The sequence below is a fragment of the Manduca sexta genome, chromosome 18 (genome assembly GCF_014839805.1).
Source record: "Manduca sexta isolate Smith_Timp_Sample1 chromosome 18, JHU_Msex_v1.0, whole genome shotgun sequence".
NCBI lineage: Eukaryota > Metazoa > Arthropoda > Insecta > Lepidoptera > Sphingidae > Manduca > Manduca sexta.
The window spans coordinates 10,784,760-10,800,369 of NC_051132.1; the positions used below are offsets into that span (position 1 = coordinate 10,784,760).

General features: G+C 33.9%; 3 protein-coding genes and 3 long non-coding RNA genes across 7 annotated transcripts; 5 read left to right on the top strand and 1 right to left on the bottom strand.

The window, feature by feature from the left end:
• The first annotated feature begins 1,015 nt into the window (after window positions 1-1,015).
• LOC119189624 lies at window positions 1,016-2,124 on the top strand. Its single transcript, XR_005112518.1, has 2 exons — window positions 1,016-1,093; window positions 1,796-2,124. It is a non-coding gene; the product is annotated as an uncharacterized LOC119189624 (long non-coding RNA).
• Window positions 2,125-2,226: 102 nt separating this feature from the next.
• On the top strand, window positions 2,227-3,302 carry LOC115439750. Its single transcript, XR_003938292.2, has 2 exons — window positions 2,227-2,786; window positions 2,884-3,302. It is a non-coding gene; the product is annotated as an uncharacterized LOC115439750 (long non-coding RNA).
• Window positions 3,303-5,609: 2,307 nt separating this feature from the next.
• On the top strand, window positions 5,610-7,749 carry LOC115439756. Its single transcript, XM_030163738.2, has 2 exons — window positions 5,610-5,704; window positions 6,016-7,749. The coding sequence occupies exons 1-2, from the start codon at window positions 5,663-5,665 to the stop codon at window positions 7,555-7,557; spliced, it is 1,584 nt and encodes a 527-aa protein (XP_030019598.2). The 5' UTR covers window positions 5,610-5,662; the 3' UTR covers window positions 7,558-7,749.
• A 928-nt stretch (window positions 7,750-8,677) lies between these two features.
• Window positions 8,678-10,935, top strand: LOC119189705. 2 transcript variants are annotated; one of them, XM_037440157.1, is made up of 3 exons: window positions 8,678-8,800; window positions 9,576-9,738; window positions 10,104-10,935. In XM_037440157.1, exons 1-3 carry the CDS (start codon window positions 8,750-8,752, stop codon window positions 10,694-10,696), a joined length of 807 nt encoding a protein of 268 aa, XP_037296054.1. In that variant the 5' UTR covers window positions 8,678-8,749; the 3' UTR covers window positions 10,697-10,935. The 2 variants fall into 2 exon arrangements, with proteins under 2 accessions (XP_037296054.1, XP_037296055.1); XM_037440158.1 differs by having other exon boundaries at window positions 10,200-10,935.
• Window positions 10,936-12,300: 1,365 nt separating this feature from the next.
• Window positions 12,301-12,829, top strand: LOC119189623. Its single transcript, XR_005112517.1, has 2 exons — window positions 12,301-12,343; window positions 12,567-12,829. It is a non-coding gene; the product is annotated as an uncharacterized LOC119189623 (long non-coding RNA).
• Window positions 12,830-14,798: 1,969 nt separating this feature from the next.
• Window positions 14,799-15,610, bottom strand: LOC115439754 (chorion class CA protein ERA.1). The gene is made up of 2 exons (XM_030163736.2): window positions 15,539-15,610; window positions 14,799-15,154 (listed from the first exon to the last, which is right to left on the bottom strand). Exons 1-2 carry the CDS (start codon window positions 15,581-15,583, stop codon window positions 14,846-14,848), a joined length of 354 nt encoding a protein of 117 aa, XP_030019596.1. The 5' UTR covers window positions 15,584-15,610; the 3' UTR covers window positions 14,799-14,845.

Genomic DNA, 15,610 nt, shown 5'->3' on the forward strand with positions numbered 1-15,610 from the left:
CGCTGATATAACAATCAAAGATCAAAAATACAATATATTAACTCTCTCTAGCTTCGGAGTTACTTGATAGTCACCTATTTATAAATATATATGTATGTACAACAGTTGTAAGTATATATAGATAATGTATACAGGAATTATCATGAGCGTCGCCGTTGATAGTTGATATGGAGAATGAGAAAAGTATGCATTGTAGGTAAAGTCGGGAGCACGTGTTCCTCCCCTACTTCCTCTCTCCCGCTTTAATAAAAACATAGAGCAGAGCGTAATTGAGCGTACAGAATATTGAGCATGGAATTAGTGAATTTATTCGAGTTTTAGAATCTCTAGGGGGAGAGGAGGCAGCTGCCTCTCCCTGAATTATGTAAATAGCTACCTAGGTACTATATAATATTACGATGCATTCCTTCCCAACCGAATTTTGGCCACGGCGTTCAAACTAAACGATTATCCATGTACCCAGGATATATTATAATTAGTGAACACATTAGCACAAGTGTGTGCGCAATACACAGGTGCACTCTCTGTTCCTTCACTCGCATAGACCATCCATGGAGGATAGGACAATCCAACTTGACTAGAGAGAGATCAGGTGCAGGACCAACGGCTTTATTTGCTTCCGAGGCACGGAGGTAATCCATGTTCGGTTCCGGTTTGAAGGAACTACTGGACATAATAAGACTTAACATCTCATGTCTTAGGATGGCGAGCGCAGTGGAATATCAAACAATACATGTATATATAATTCAAGGTGTTGCATGGTATTTCTACTGTTTATGGGCGGTCATATCGCTTACCAACAGGCGAACGGTAAACTCGTCTCGTCATACAAAGCAATAAAAAAAAATAGACATGCTGATTGCAGAAGCATGTGTTATCTAAATGAAAAATGGATTACTGTGTGATATAGTTTAATATCACAAATGTTACAATGACCGATAAACTATGTAATAAATGATGTAAATAAACACGAAATCACAACATTACATAAATTAGCACTACATAAAGGAAATGTGTGTTTTAATATCGCATAACACAACAGACCTACATAAAAATGTTGACGCTAGTATTTACTTCTGCTGTATTAGTTAGTGTAAGTATTTTTGTAGTTTTTATTATTCAGCGTTTTTATACGCAATTAAATAATGGATATTATTTGTTTTGTGCTCACTCCTCGTAATTTGTTGTAATTAATATGTGTATAAGCTTTAAAATCAGTGCAATCATTTCACCTTGATTTCGACCTCGAGTTATATGAATATTAAATTAGTTATCAGTGTACTTAAATAGCTTACCTACATACCTTAGAATAAATAAAAATTTCGGGTGTATGTATGCTCGGCTAAGCTGCACTAGGCCATCTCGGAAAACTGAGCCTTAAACCAGCTCGGTAGTTAAGTAGACGCGAGCCCAGCAGTGGGCAATATAGATAATATAGGTCTAAGATTATTTATTAATTTTATATTATTTCTTACTTTTACTAATATTATAAACGCGAGCCAGTGAAAATATTCGGATGTTTAAATGTTTTCAAGTTTGTTAGATGAAACTTAATGTGGACTAGGCCCCGAGCATACCCTACGACCGTAGCAAAGATGCGTTTCTACAATCGTTGACGCTAATAGAAAACAAAATAATGTGTAGGAATTAAATATCCTATCGATAAGCCTATCGTCAGGATATATCCTTCCCATACAAAAAGGTAGCGTGAACGATTGTAAAATCGCATCTTGGCTAATATCCCTAAATACGATTCCTCTTTCATTTCCTCTTATCAAGTGTATTTATTTTTCAGGTAAACTGCATTGTATTACCGGCACCATGTCAACGGCCATTTTCAATAGTAGTGCCATCTATTGGCCCACCTTGTGCCAAACAGATGCCATTAGTAGCGATGCCATACGATCTTCCAATGCCATGTAACCCACCAATTAAATACATAGAATCAGTTAACTATGGTATGATACCCGGAAGGTGTGGCCCCATAGCTGAAATGCCAGTACCGGAAATGATGATGTATATGGGAAACCCATTTTTGCCAGCAGCGTCTCCGGTTTCGGCTTTAGCGCCGCCATTTTATCCTTACACTCCGCCATTGTGTCCATGCGATTGTAAATGCCAGTATTTGAAAAAAATACCTATACCACCCCCTTGTATTTAATTTAAAAATAAATACTTATATAAAATAAAAATTGTATTTTTTTTATTTTACTTGAATATTTCTTGTAAGACTGATCTTTAATACTATTTTTACTATTGCTGAAACCAAATTACGTCAGTATATTATTTGCTACATAAGTTGTTGCGATCCATCTTTTTTGCCAGATTGTCTATTTTCTCTGTGTCGTCCGAATTAATTTGTTTTCTAGACCGTCGATCTGATTCTGATCATGATTTTTTTTATACTTTCGAAACTCAACATGAATTACATCATATCATAATTGCTTAATTTCAGATTTTATGAAATCAATGTAATACTTATCTGGAAAATTACAATTAGAGATAAAGAAAATTACAAAATGTTTTGCATTGTAGATAAAGACTGTATTTAGATAAACTTAGGTACATATATATGGATTTGGTTATACGGTCTTCATAAAAACGATAACTGAAGAATATGTCGATATTCGTAAAAAAATATTAAAAAAAAAATAGTTGTCAAGAAATATCCACTTATATAAAAGAAAGAAAGTTTAATATTCTTTTTTTAGTTTAAATCAACACAAAAATCCAGAAATATGTGGAAGTTATTTGGTATTGTTTTCATACAGATGCTTATAATAGATGTAAGTATAACGTATTTTATTAACAAAACTTTGAAGATTCCACCAAAAAAGGTCGTATGACAAGCCGTACCTCGCTTTAACTTCAATATATTTTCAGAACATCTCCGCACAATATCCAGCTACAAGCCTTTACCCAACACAGCCTCAAACAAGAGTTTTAAATCAAAAGCAAAACATTCTAGCACCTCTACTTATGTCCTTCCTGAACAAGGCACCAATGCCAGAGAAAATTGAAACAGTGGCCAATGCCATAAACAGGATGCCTCCCAGGATGGTGAGCAGAAAAACAAAAGGCACGAAATGGCGGACTTTTGAAACAATCCGCCCTGCAGAGTTTGATGGTGGCTGCTAATGCTTGCAAAGTTTGTAATAAGGAGTCACCAGTCGAAGTTCTGCCTATGAGAAATCCTGTGCCACGAGGTGTCGACATGCCGCGGTTAATGCAATATTTGTAATTAGTAATTTTAGTGTAACTATTTATTGTTTTATATATTAAATGATTTTATACAATTCGTAGTTTTATGTCTTTTTGATTGGTATCGCAACGAATTGTCAGGAAAGTATTCGAATATTAGAAAAAGATCAGGGCCCTTATTCTGTATGATAGTGTACAGGCTATTACTAGATTATATCAATAATTATAATGTTGTGACGATAAAGAGACCAAAATAATATAAGTTTTGGTTAAATCATGCCATAGAATCATTAAGCTATTAAGGCTAAAATAAAAATTTCCTTAATTTATTACTGAAATTTAATATTTAAGCAATCAAAATATATTGTATACCCTAAAAAGTGTGATATGTAAAGTGAAAGTAAGATTGGAATATCATTTCCAGGACACAAATATACTATTCAAAAAAGCCTTTGTATCTCTTCGCTTCCTAAATATTTAAGTGTGTAGCATGTTTTCAGTTTTACATTTCTAATAGGAATTAGAAAATGGCGCATGTTGATTTTTTTTAAAACACACATTCCATATTATGTACAATAATTTTAAAAGATTTTTCCGCAAAATAACTATAATCGTAGTCAACACTTTAAACATTAATTTCCAACGATGAACATATTATTAAGGTTGAATATAATTTATGACTGCCTTGGTGACGTAGTTTTATGACGATACAATTGCAGTGTTGAGGTCTCGGTTCGATAATATTTTGTGTCGTGGTTTTATTACATTACTGCTGCAACGTGGCGGTCGCGGGTCCGATCCCCGGTCTGGCACGTTGATAATGGGGTTTTCTGTTCTGTCAGTCTGGAGTCTACTAATTGTATCCGATAAGGTGATAATTTGCTCCCTGTCATATCATGAGATGGAATACACATGGATAAAAGTAGGCGATAGCGCATCTGTTTATTCCTTCTAAAATTGTCCACTGTTGTACTGTTATACACAAGATCAATTAAAATCTATATAATAATATATAAAGCTGAAGAGTTTGTTTGAACGCGTTAATCTCAGGAACTACTACACCGTTTTTTTTTCACTAATAGGAAGTTTTATTACTCCTGTCTGCTATATGCTATTTTTATTACGGGAAATTATTTATCCCAGAAAAGCTTTTTCAGGCGGGCCGAGCAGCGGGCAAATGCTAGTTATTAATATGTTTCGTGTGTTGTTTTTTCAGAGTAAATCATAATTTCGCTATTAGACATGAATCTTGTATGGTGTGTACTAAGAAGTACACACATATCGCTTAATTGCTGGTAGTGAATGTGATCCAAAGAGTTCTTTACGTCCAGTTTTTAGCTCTCTTCAGTTCTTACAAAAAATTTCTGAATCTAAAATATCGCTAATATAATTATCGTTCCCATTTTCCATTATGCCGGCAACTAGTTGCAAAGGCAAAGGAATATAGCAAGGAGTTTGATAATATATCTTAGTTATTACTATAAAATGTGTATATGTATGGTATTGCCACGTTTATTGTCACATTTTTCGTTTAATATAATTTTTTTTTCGAGTCATAGTATCTTTTGTTTTTATTATGACGTCAAAACTCAAATGTTACGTAACTGACTTATTTGCGCGATATTTTAAAACAATAAACTAAAAAGTGTTGTTTACTGTTATATTACGGTTTTCCGAAAAAAAAGTAATTGTAAAGGGTATAAAAGAAATATCAACTAGTCAATCACTATAAAACAAATGAATTAGTTTTGCAATCCGTTGATGCAAAATACGTATGAACTATAATACACAATATTATTACGGTACGATTTCAGTGCTGAGGTCTTGGTATCGATCCGCAGGTCGGGCAAAGTGGTATTCAGTGTTTCTATTCAGTATCCAGGTCCCCTATCACATCATGGGACGGAATACATATGACGGCGTATGTGCGCGCCTCTGCCTACCTCTTCGGGGAGAAAAGGCGTGAGCGTGTGTGTATTAATAATATTAGCCCTGTATTATATACTGTCCCACTGTTGGGCACGGGCTCCCTCTACTACTGAGAGGGATTAGGCCTTAGTCCACCACGCTGGCCTAGTGCGGATTGGTAGACTTCACACACCCTCGAAATCCCTATAGAGAACTTCTCAGGTTTCCTCACGATGTTTTTTCTTCACCGTGAAAGCAAGCGGTAAGTCACAAAGAATTTTGGATATACTTGAAACTCGAAACCAGGCAAGTCAAAGTAGACTCAAATGCACAGGAATAAAGATGGCTATTCCTTAAGAAATGCAAGTGCAATGATATTCTGAGACCATTGTCCTATGACATAACCTGTCAATAAAACCTTACCACGTACAAGACACAAAATTCATAGAATATTTAAAGGAGATAAGGAACGTTCATTATGATAATTTAGTTATAAAAGATGTTACTGATTGTAATTTTGTATTAGTATATCGTGATGTGAACTGAAGTAGAAATGTTGAAAACCCTTTTGTTATTTTCGTTTATAATTATACAGGTAACGTATATTAACAAATTACTTATATATTTTCTAGATGAACGTGTCTATTTTTTATAGAGTGTAGATAAATATAATTTAAGCAATTGGAATTGGTATATTATTTGCATTTTGCAGTTATACAAAACATAGTCTTAATTATAAACATTTTAAAACAGTGATTAACCTTCATGTTTGATATGATTCATAACTCTTAAGTTATTCGACATAAGGGTTTTTATAAACATAGATATCGTGGCTATATAAAAATATTTATAATGTCTCCAAACTTAATCATAATTACAGCTGATTGCTTTCCATTTTTGTTTCAGAGCGTACGAACCCAACATCAGAATGGTTGTTCCTATTACAAATTATCTAATGCAGCCCTTAGCCAGTTACTGGCTAATACCTACCTAAATTCACCACCAGCGCCTAATTTTCAGTCTATACCTAGCAATATCGGATTATCTCTACAAAATGGTCAACTAAGTAGTAAGTTAAATGGACTCAATGCAAACAATATAAATGCTGGCAATGATTTCTTGTTTCCAATTAATTTGGCGCCAAATAGACATGAAGCGGGGAACAATGCTTTAAAGACAAATAATTTGCCACTTCAGATAAACAACCCGACACTAAATGAATTGTTATCTCACGCTATAAGTATCACAACTAGTAACGTGCCAACCATAAAGTCATCAATAAACAATAAGCTGTTAAATAATGGCGTCCAATACAACGTTGGTATACAAATTGACAAAAAGGATTTATTGAATAAGATTATGAATAACAAGTGCGTTTTCAAAGACAATATGCAAGTTTCAAAAATTCTAGGTGATACCGCGACTGTCCTAAATACTATGGATGTCGACACAAAAGATTACTGTAACATAAAAATGTCGAATCAACCAATTAATATTGAAAATCAATATGCTAACGCCCATAAACAGTCGGACAATTTTTTGTTGGCTTTACGTGGAATGCAAGAGAACAATGGATTACATAATATAGAAAATAGAGCACTTCCAGCTGAAGCACCAATAAGGAATATGGCTTCAAATTCAGGACTACCTACTGATAAAATTCAATTCATTACAAATAATGTACCTTTCCAAAATCAAATGCACTTGCAAAATGGTATGGGTTTACAAATGGCGAACAGAGCTATGGAACAAGCTATTCCCGTTACAAATACAATACAAGTAACCAATCAAGTTAGTAACAATTATCCAAATATCAACGCAATGACTACTGGTATTTCTGATAGTCTAATTAATAATGCTTTTTTAAATAATATGCCACAAACGGTGAATAATCCTTACGATAATTTGCTGAGTCCTAATACAGTGCCTCTGAATAATATTCAATTTGATAGTAATACAAATACTGGCAACGCATATCAGCCTAATTTAAATATACAAAATATTTTATTAAATGATTTAATAAGCAATAACCAAACACCCTTGAACAAGATGAACAATGCTATGCAAATGTCAAACGTGGAACTAAACTTGGGTAATTCTTGCATGCAGTATAAGGATATTGTGAACTTGAATGGATTCTTGTCTAACAATATTGTAAATACCAATGCAGGAGAATATAATGCCCAGATACCATTGAATACAATGCAGACAACCCAAATGAGTGATATGCCTATTATTGGCAATTTAAACATCGATCAATCCTTGTACAATTTGCCAGCCAGCATAGACTTCGAAGAATCACTGGGGAACATACAACTAAGCACGCCAAATAAATTGGCAGACTTCAGTATATTAAATTTAGGCCAATTTGGCTGTTTACCGATAATAAATGGGTTGCCAGTCGCAGGCATAACAGAGACTGTTACTGTTATGAACCCGAATATTTAGGCGGTTTTGTCTAGAAGTTATAAATGAAGGAAATTTTGATCCCATTACAAAAGGTGAAGAATGGAAAAGAAATTAAAAGAAGATCTGTTCTGTTTGAATAGCTATTTTAATTTGTGACGATATGGGTTATGAATATTTAATTACTGTAATTTATTTGTACATATTATTATAAAAATAAATTCTCTTTTATTACATTGTATTTTATTGTCCCCATCATTTATTACGTGAGTTGATTATGGGATGAATATAACCTGAAGGAAGGAAAGCAGAATATATTTGTAAGTGAAATCCACGCATAATATATTTGTTTTGTAGTCAGACTTTTAAGTCTGCGCCAAATATTTTAGACATAAGGATGTATGCATTTTTAATGCACATTAATATGTTATTATCAAAATAATTACGTAAAGGTCTATTACAAAGCAACCGAGGATGCAGAATATCCCGTTTTAATATCGCGTCTCTTGTATAAACCAGTCACAATCCAAATAAAGTTAGATTATAAGGCAAACACAATAACAATGTAGTACAAAGGAACTTGACGTCAGAAATCGTTACTGTACTTATAACACAGCCTTAAAATCTAAACTTCCAGTCACGTATGTAAGAATAAACTAACGAAATCACATGACTTTATTCGTTTCCTCAACTAGTAATAGTCGTAGAGGACTGATGAGAACTTGCGTAGAGTTTTTTTAATACAACTAACACCTTGTTGCACTGGCATGCGAATTTAAGTATTTTCCAGATCTTTCGTTTTTAGATAATTTAATTGGCCTTTTATTTACTTAATTAAAGTTTAATTACAATAAACTAAAAGTGTCTCCAAAAGATTACGCTTTTGATTGACTCTCACTGCGCCTCTGACTACTTCATTGGAAGTAGTTTTAAGTCAAATGATTCGAATAAATATAATGCTGATAGATATCTACATGAAAGTATGCTTAAAATTATGGGAACTATATTTTTTTTCTTAAATTATAATTTATATAAACACACACACAAGCAGACGTTCATATTATACACATTTTCTTGAATTACGAAATAAAAATATCCTTTTAGTGACTCACAAATGATAAAATTTAATTAGTTCTTAAAACATTATGTAAAGCAGCTCAGATATGTGTCAGCCGTCATTTCAAATATATGTCACGTATTAACATATGGGTCAGTTCTTTGTTCCGCATTGAAAATGATTTGTTATAGTATTGTGTTTCTTATTATTTCATATTCGTTTATCGAGGTGAGTTTTTAAAAATGTAGCCAATTTTATTTGTGTTTGAGATACATTTTTTTATTTAAAAGTGTAAATATTTTGTTAGTACGTTTTGAGACCTCGCTGTATGAGTAGCTTAATCTATTCTAATTTACATCGTGGGGTGAAAGGCTAAGACTTAAGCGACTTTTTTTGCGACACTAAGTTTCATACATATTTAAAATTAGCACTTTTTTCTATCTTTTATTAAGATACTATATTAAGATACTTAGTAAAAATTTTCGAAAAAAAAATGTCGCTTAAGTAAATTAGCCTTTAAACCGACATTAAGCTTAGTTTGTTTGAAAGCGCTTATCTCAGGAACTGTTGAACCATTTTTTTTCACTAATAAGAAGCTACATTATTTCTGAGTGCTATAGGCTACCTTTTTTCCCGGAAAAACTTTTTGACGCGGGCGGAGCAGCAGGTGCAAGCTATAATTAATAAAAATGTGAAAATAGATTGAAAAATAAGCCATAAGGTGCCGATTATAATTATTGGTCATAAGACACAATTATCACTAGCTGTACTCGGTCTGCAATGCTTGCCTCAAAAAGGTTGCAAACTCTTCAATCATTTTATTTGAGGAGTCGGCGACATTATATTATTTTGTTCAAGATTTGCGGCTTATGATTTAATTATAAAGAACCTTTCTATAGTAACACCTTCAAAATAAATTCAGGCATTTAGAAGAAACACCATATTCAATTTGTCCAAATTCCATAACATTATTTGATGTCAAGTTAAATCTTTCTATTCATAGCAAATTCACAGCGTTTCATCAGACAATGTAGATGACTCCGAAAATGATAATATCAACGTTGAAAATCCAACTGTAGAAGATTCTGCTGTACCGATAGAAGGCAGCGTCAGTTTTGGTGGCCAGGCGAACGCAAGTGGAAGAGTTACTATCCAGGGTACCACTGGTTAGTATCATTGCTGAATTTTGTAAAAGTTATTTACCCATAGGGGTTGTGCCAGCCTACGTCTTCACGTAGGCTGGGACGTTGGTTATTAAAATCGAAGACTCAAATAAATGTTAATAGCCCGATCTGGGAACAAACTCCGATCCTCACGGTTTGCAGCTGAAGTAACACACCATTATTATGACACAAAAATATTTTGTAAGATAAAAGACAGCCCCTATTTTTTATAACATGAGTTTAAATCAGTTAAAGTTTGATTTGGATAAATGAAGATATATTGTGTATTTCATAGTGATATACACAAAATAGAAGAAAACAACTTGTTTTTGTTTTAACTGACAAGAAATTCGAATTGTAATTTTCAGAACCCACTTCTGAAATTCTTGGGGGGAAACCTTTGTCCGACGATGGATTAATTCCAGAAGAAGAAGAAATAGTACTTATAATTTATGATTCTCCAGGTCCTGCGTACCCAGCATGGGACTATGGAATGCCGCCATTTTACATGCCACCCATCGATCATGGGCACATGGTTCCAACATTCGCACCAATACCATATGGTGGCCCAATGTTTGGTCACGCTTCGGGTCCAATGCCACAACCGCATATCATCGAAATATTTGATCCAGCATTTTCTCCAATGATGTCGCAGCCCCAATTTATTGAAATATTTGATCCAATGACAGGACAACCGCAACTTATTGAGATAGTCGAACCAGGATTTGGAATGGAGCCAATTTTCGAGCCATTTTATTCAGCTTATGCACCTTTTGGGCCTCAGCATTCAAATATAGACATGATTCCAGTATTCCTGGATTTTGATATGTCAAATCCTATGTTTGGTCAAGTGTTGGAAGAATCAGGATCAACCATGGATTATAAGAACAATATGCCTACTAAGGATGATGCGCATTTAGTGCCAGTGAGTGGAAAAGTAACTATTCTAGGAAAGTTTTAATTGTGTAAATACACTGTTCTGTTAATTAAAACATATTGTTGTTGATGTTTTTATTATTACATTTATTTTAAAAGTAATGTTAATTATCTGATAAGACATTAGCGTCATATTTAAAAAAAATATATAATGCTTGTTCGTTTATGTAATTAATTATAAGTTATATTTCACTATGAATAGCTGCGTACTACTAAGAAAATAAGTTGATTTTTACCCGACTTCAGAAACATACAATTATACGATCCGCTGTGTTTTTTTTAATCCTTATCGTAAATAAGGCAAAACAAAATTGTAATATTATAATTTTTAAGCAAGTAACAGACTTATTTGGGTTAGTAAACTATGTTTAACAAATAACAATAATAATATTGTGTCTACTACTGCACTCTTCATGCGCATGCATCCTGCAGCACGGGTTCGCATAGGCACAGTCTAGCCTATTTGCAAACATGTTTAAAAAGCTGTTGGTACTATCCCTCACCTTACATACCAGTGACCAACAACGTTTGCGCATCGGGGCGGAAAAGCAATCTACGCGTGTGCCGCAAATATCCCTGATAGACTGCAGTATTGGGGCTGCTCCAACAGCCCTCTGGATGCATTATTATATTGTAAACGAAGGACGTTATAAGCGCACAGTCGGCCCACAGGCTGCACGTGTAGAATTAAGTACAGTATTCTGGGATCAGAGTTACTTTAAATACCTTTGAGCACAACATGTTTGCCCTTACTGAAGGCGTCCTTCGATCCCTTTTAATGTATATTAAGAATAGCAGTAAGTATATGGCCAAAATATTTAATTCTTTTGACCTGCTGTCATGGAACGCTATAATAATAGGAAAGCCTATATAAAAAAAAATCGCATTAATATAATAATAATATCAGCCCTGTATTATATACTTGCCCACTGCTGAGCACGGGCCTCCTCTACTACTGAGAGGGATTAGGCCTTAGTCCACCACGCTGGCCTAGTGCGGATTGGTAGACTCCACACACCTTCGAAATTCTTATAGAGAACTTCTCAGATGTGCAGGTTTCCTCATGATGTTTTCCTTCACCATTAAAGCGAACGATAAATTCACAAAGAATAAGTACACACATGATTTTTTAGAAAAGCCAGAGGTGTGTGACCTTGCGATTTGAACCTGCGGACATTCGTCTTGGCAGTCCGTTCCACACACAAATAGGCTATCGCCGCTCATAAAAATAAATAAAAAATAATATGGTATGTTTATTTTAGAGAGCGAATTAAATAATTATTGCGATTTTTTTAATTTGGATATAAAAGACAGGATTGTTTGCATGTCGGCTTTTTTTCAATTATTAAGGAGCTACCATCAGGCATCAGTGCCATTTGCTGTCAAACGTTATTTCTAAAATTCATTGTATATCAAACCAATAATAAAGAGACGATCTTTCTTTATGTAACATAACATACGATTCTAAATGATAATATCTGATAGCTTATCTTGATATTATGCACATTTTCGAAATGGAAGCACGTTTGTGAATGAAAAAAGATTTTATCAACAACTCGATAAAACAAAATCAGTATAAATATATATCTTTCAGAAAACATGGTACAGTAGTTTAATATTTTATACAATGGGTACAATTAAAATTGTCACATGTTATTTATTATTAATTAAGGTAAGTTATCCGTCCGTTTAATATGATAATAAAGTAAACAATTTGGTGATCTTAAGGCCCTCCCAACGCCAACGGCCTTCTTGAGCATTCGTTTCATACTTTTGTCTTTAAAGAATCAATCCTAGTTCTTCTTGAATATTTTAAACTACCAAAATATTCCTTATTAAATTGTCGAATAGTGTCGCGGCCTTCTACATTTATATGAAATATTATTTTCTTGCAGTTCACATCAGCACAACTACTCGCCACAAACTCAGCATTAAATCTTATCAATCAGAATGCCAGAATGGGAACAAATCCAACGACGCTAAATACGGGTTTGGCGAATGGTCCGACAAATTTGAATCAACTGGGAAGAAATATGGTCGGCAATGCTATGACTTCCATTGGAAACATCAATTTGATGAACGGAAATTTAGCTAATTCCAATTTAGCTAATCTTAATATGGCTAAAACAAATGTAGCTGAAATGGGTGTTATGGCTAACAGAAATTTAAATGCTAATTTGGTCAATCTGAAATTAAATAGTCCTGCAATGAATTTAAACACTAAAATGCCTAATGGAAATTTAGGTAACATGAACTTATTAAATTCAAATTTAATTAATAAAAATATTCCATTTTTAGGTAAAACAAATGTATTCGATACTAACTTAGCTAATTCTATAATCAATCAAAACAATATAGCTAACAGGGAACTTCTTCAAGCAAACACGGTCTTAGCCAACAATTTACCCATCGCTAACACGAATATGCCAGCCATTTCACCCCCTAGTATTAATGCCAATTTAGCTCATCCAAATGTAGCTAATACGAATATTGTTAATAACCAAATCCTAGGTAATCTAGCTAACAATGCTATGGCAAATAGCGTGCCTGCCAACCACGGATTTGGACTTCATATACTGGCAGATGGTTTAGAAGTGGGAGGCACGGTTTCGGTTGCTGGTCAAATGCCAGTCTTCGGTACAGTAGCTTTAACTGGGAATGTGGCAACAGATGGTGCGGCAGCTGTTAATTATAATTTGTAGTTTATAATAATTTTATGTAATTTATTTATTATTATTTAATAAAACATAATTTATTATTTTTTATATTTTGGTTTGTTTTTATACTATATTTTTGAGTATTCTAAAGATGTTTCTAGTTGGTACATTTTCCAATACCGATCCATTGACGAATAATACAAAATAATTGAAAAAAAAAAAATGAATTTGTCAATCTTCTCCCTATTTACTGCTATACTGTGAAACGTAATGTAGAAGAATACCATATTTTTTTTAGTGTAGTCGTTTAATAAAATAGTAAATCATATCTCATATAGTCTGCTATATACATATAGTTCAAACTATGATAACGCGGATGTTTTATATTGGTATATAATTGTCTTTTGTTAGTAAAAAAAATATATTATTTCGTGAGCATCAAAACCTAAAATAGATTTTCACTTTCCATCTTAACCAAAAACAAATATTTGCAGACGAAAAATACGTACTTGGTCTTGATGATAGAACGAAACCGGCTATGTGCAGCAGCGTGGTGGACGAAAGGTCTAAATCATGATAAACAACAGAATAACTCATGATAAACATGATGACAGCAGAAGTCTCTTCTATAATAAGGAAAGAAAATATTCAAAGCTTACATTCTAGAAAAATATTTAATGTTTTTATATTCAGTTCGTGTGTCATCGCTAGATAAAGTCCTCCTGGTATTCGTGCACAGCGTAATTTTATAAGCAGTTTTCCCCACTGTGAAGACACTTGACTTGTGCTTGTAAGATTTCGCTGGAACTTTTGCAATACTTAGTTTATCCAGACATATTATTTACAAATACGGTTACTTCAACACGTGAAATAAACAATATCAAACGCAAAAGTTGCTGCTCATGCAAGTTCAATATACTCAATAAATGTGACATTACTGTGATTGCAAAATTCACACGACTTATTACTTATGGAGATACTAGATGGCGTTATGTGACTGGTTTTTTGTAGCGCGCTCAAAATACTTGCACTTGTGTTTATGATGTATAAACTCGTCAGTAATTATTTGCTTAGTTAGCATTTGTCAACCATAATATTGTGGTTGAAGATCGTGCTTGCATTATGTACCTATTTATATTAATGCAAGTTATTTAATTTACGACGGATTGTAAACGTCTTGTCCACCCAACAGCAATAAGAAGTAACATTTTCAAATCATTGAATTACTAGTATTACACGACAACGTAATACGCTCTTTTCCTTGTAAGGTCCAATACGTTTATACGTTTTTGTTCGTTCAAATTTCATTTATTTAATTTGAATTTAGCAGGGACTACGCACTATACCTTAAGGGCAAAGTATTCCTAGTATCAACGGCGTACCCAACAGACTTTTGTATATAAGAATCCGCTTTCACTATATTTACGCTACAATTGCTTTTATAGTAGGTAAAAGATAAAAAAAACATCATTTAAAAAAACTAATTTATTTCACCTTTTATAACAAAAATTAAAGCTTTACATACAACCGCAACCGCAGCCGTTGGCAACACTCACGATACCTCCAGCAGGCACGTTGCCCTCGAACATAACGTAGCCAACAACTGGCACATTGCCAGCAATAGCAGTGTTGCCACCCACTGGCAACTCACCCGCTATGGCTACGTCACCGTAGGCGATCGGCCCTGCGGCGACTGGCAAGCCGCCTAGACCAAGACCCGGTGCACCTAAATTGCCAGGGAATGGACCAGCTAAGGGGTTGATAGGTCCAAGACCAAGACCATTGCATCCGAGAGGGTTGCCGAGGCCAAATTGTGCGTAGGCATTCTGTAATATTAATATTAATAATGACATTTAATGTTGATAAAATAGGAATATATTTTTCGAAATCCAGTTTTTATGTAGGGATTGTTCTAGAACATAAAACTAATGAAGGAGTTTAATTAGTAAATTAGGAAAAGGCTGCAAAGATAAATACAATATAGAGCACGTTAACATAACAAACGTGCCTATACAATCCGTGAGCAAAACATTGGTTTGTCTTAAGCAATAACGAACTGCAAGAATTAAGCAATAAATATATGAACCATTCCACTAAAATTGAAATGGATTTTAAAAGTTATTAACACAGACATTTTACTTCACGTATAACTCTTATTATCATTAATTAATAAAGTTTTCATAACAGCTACGTAGTTTTATCGAACGTACCTGAGCCACGCACGCGAACAGGCAAGCAAACAAAATGGCGTTCATGTTGTGTTTATAAAAGACAACAAAGGA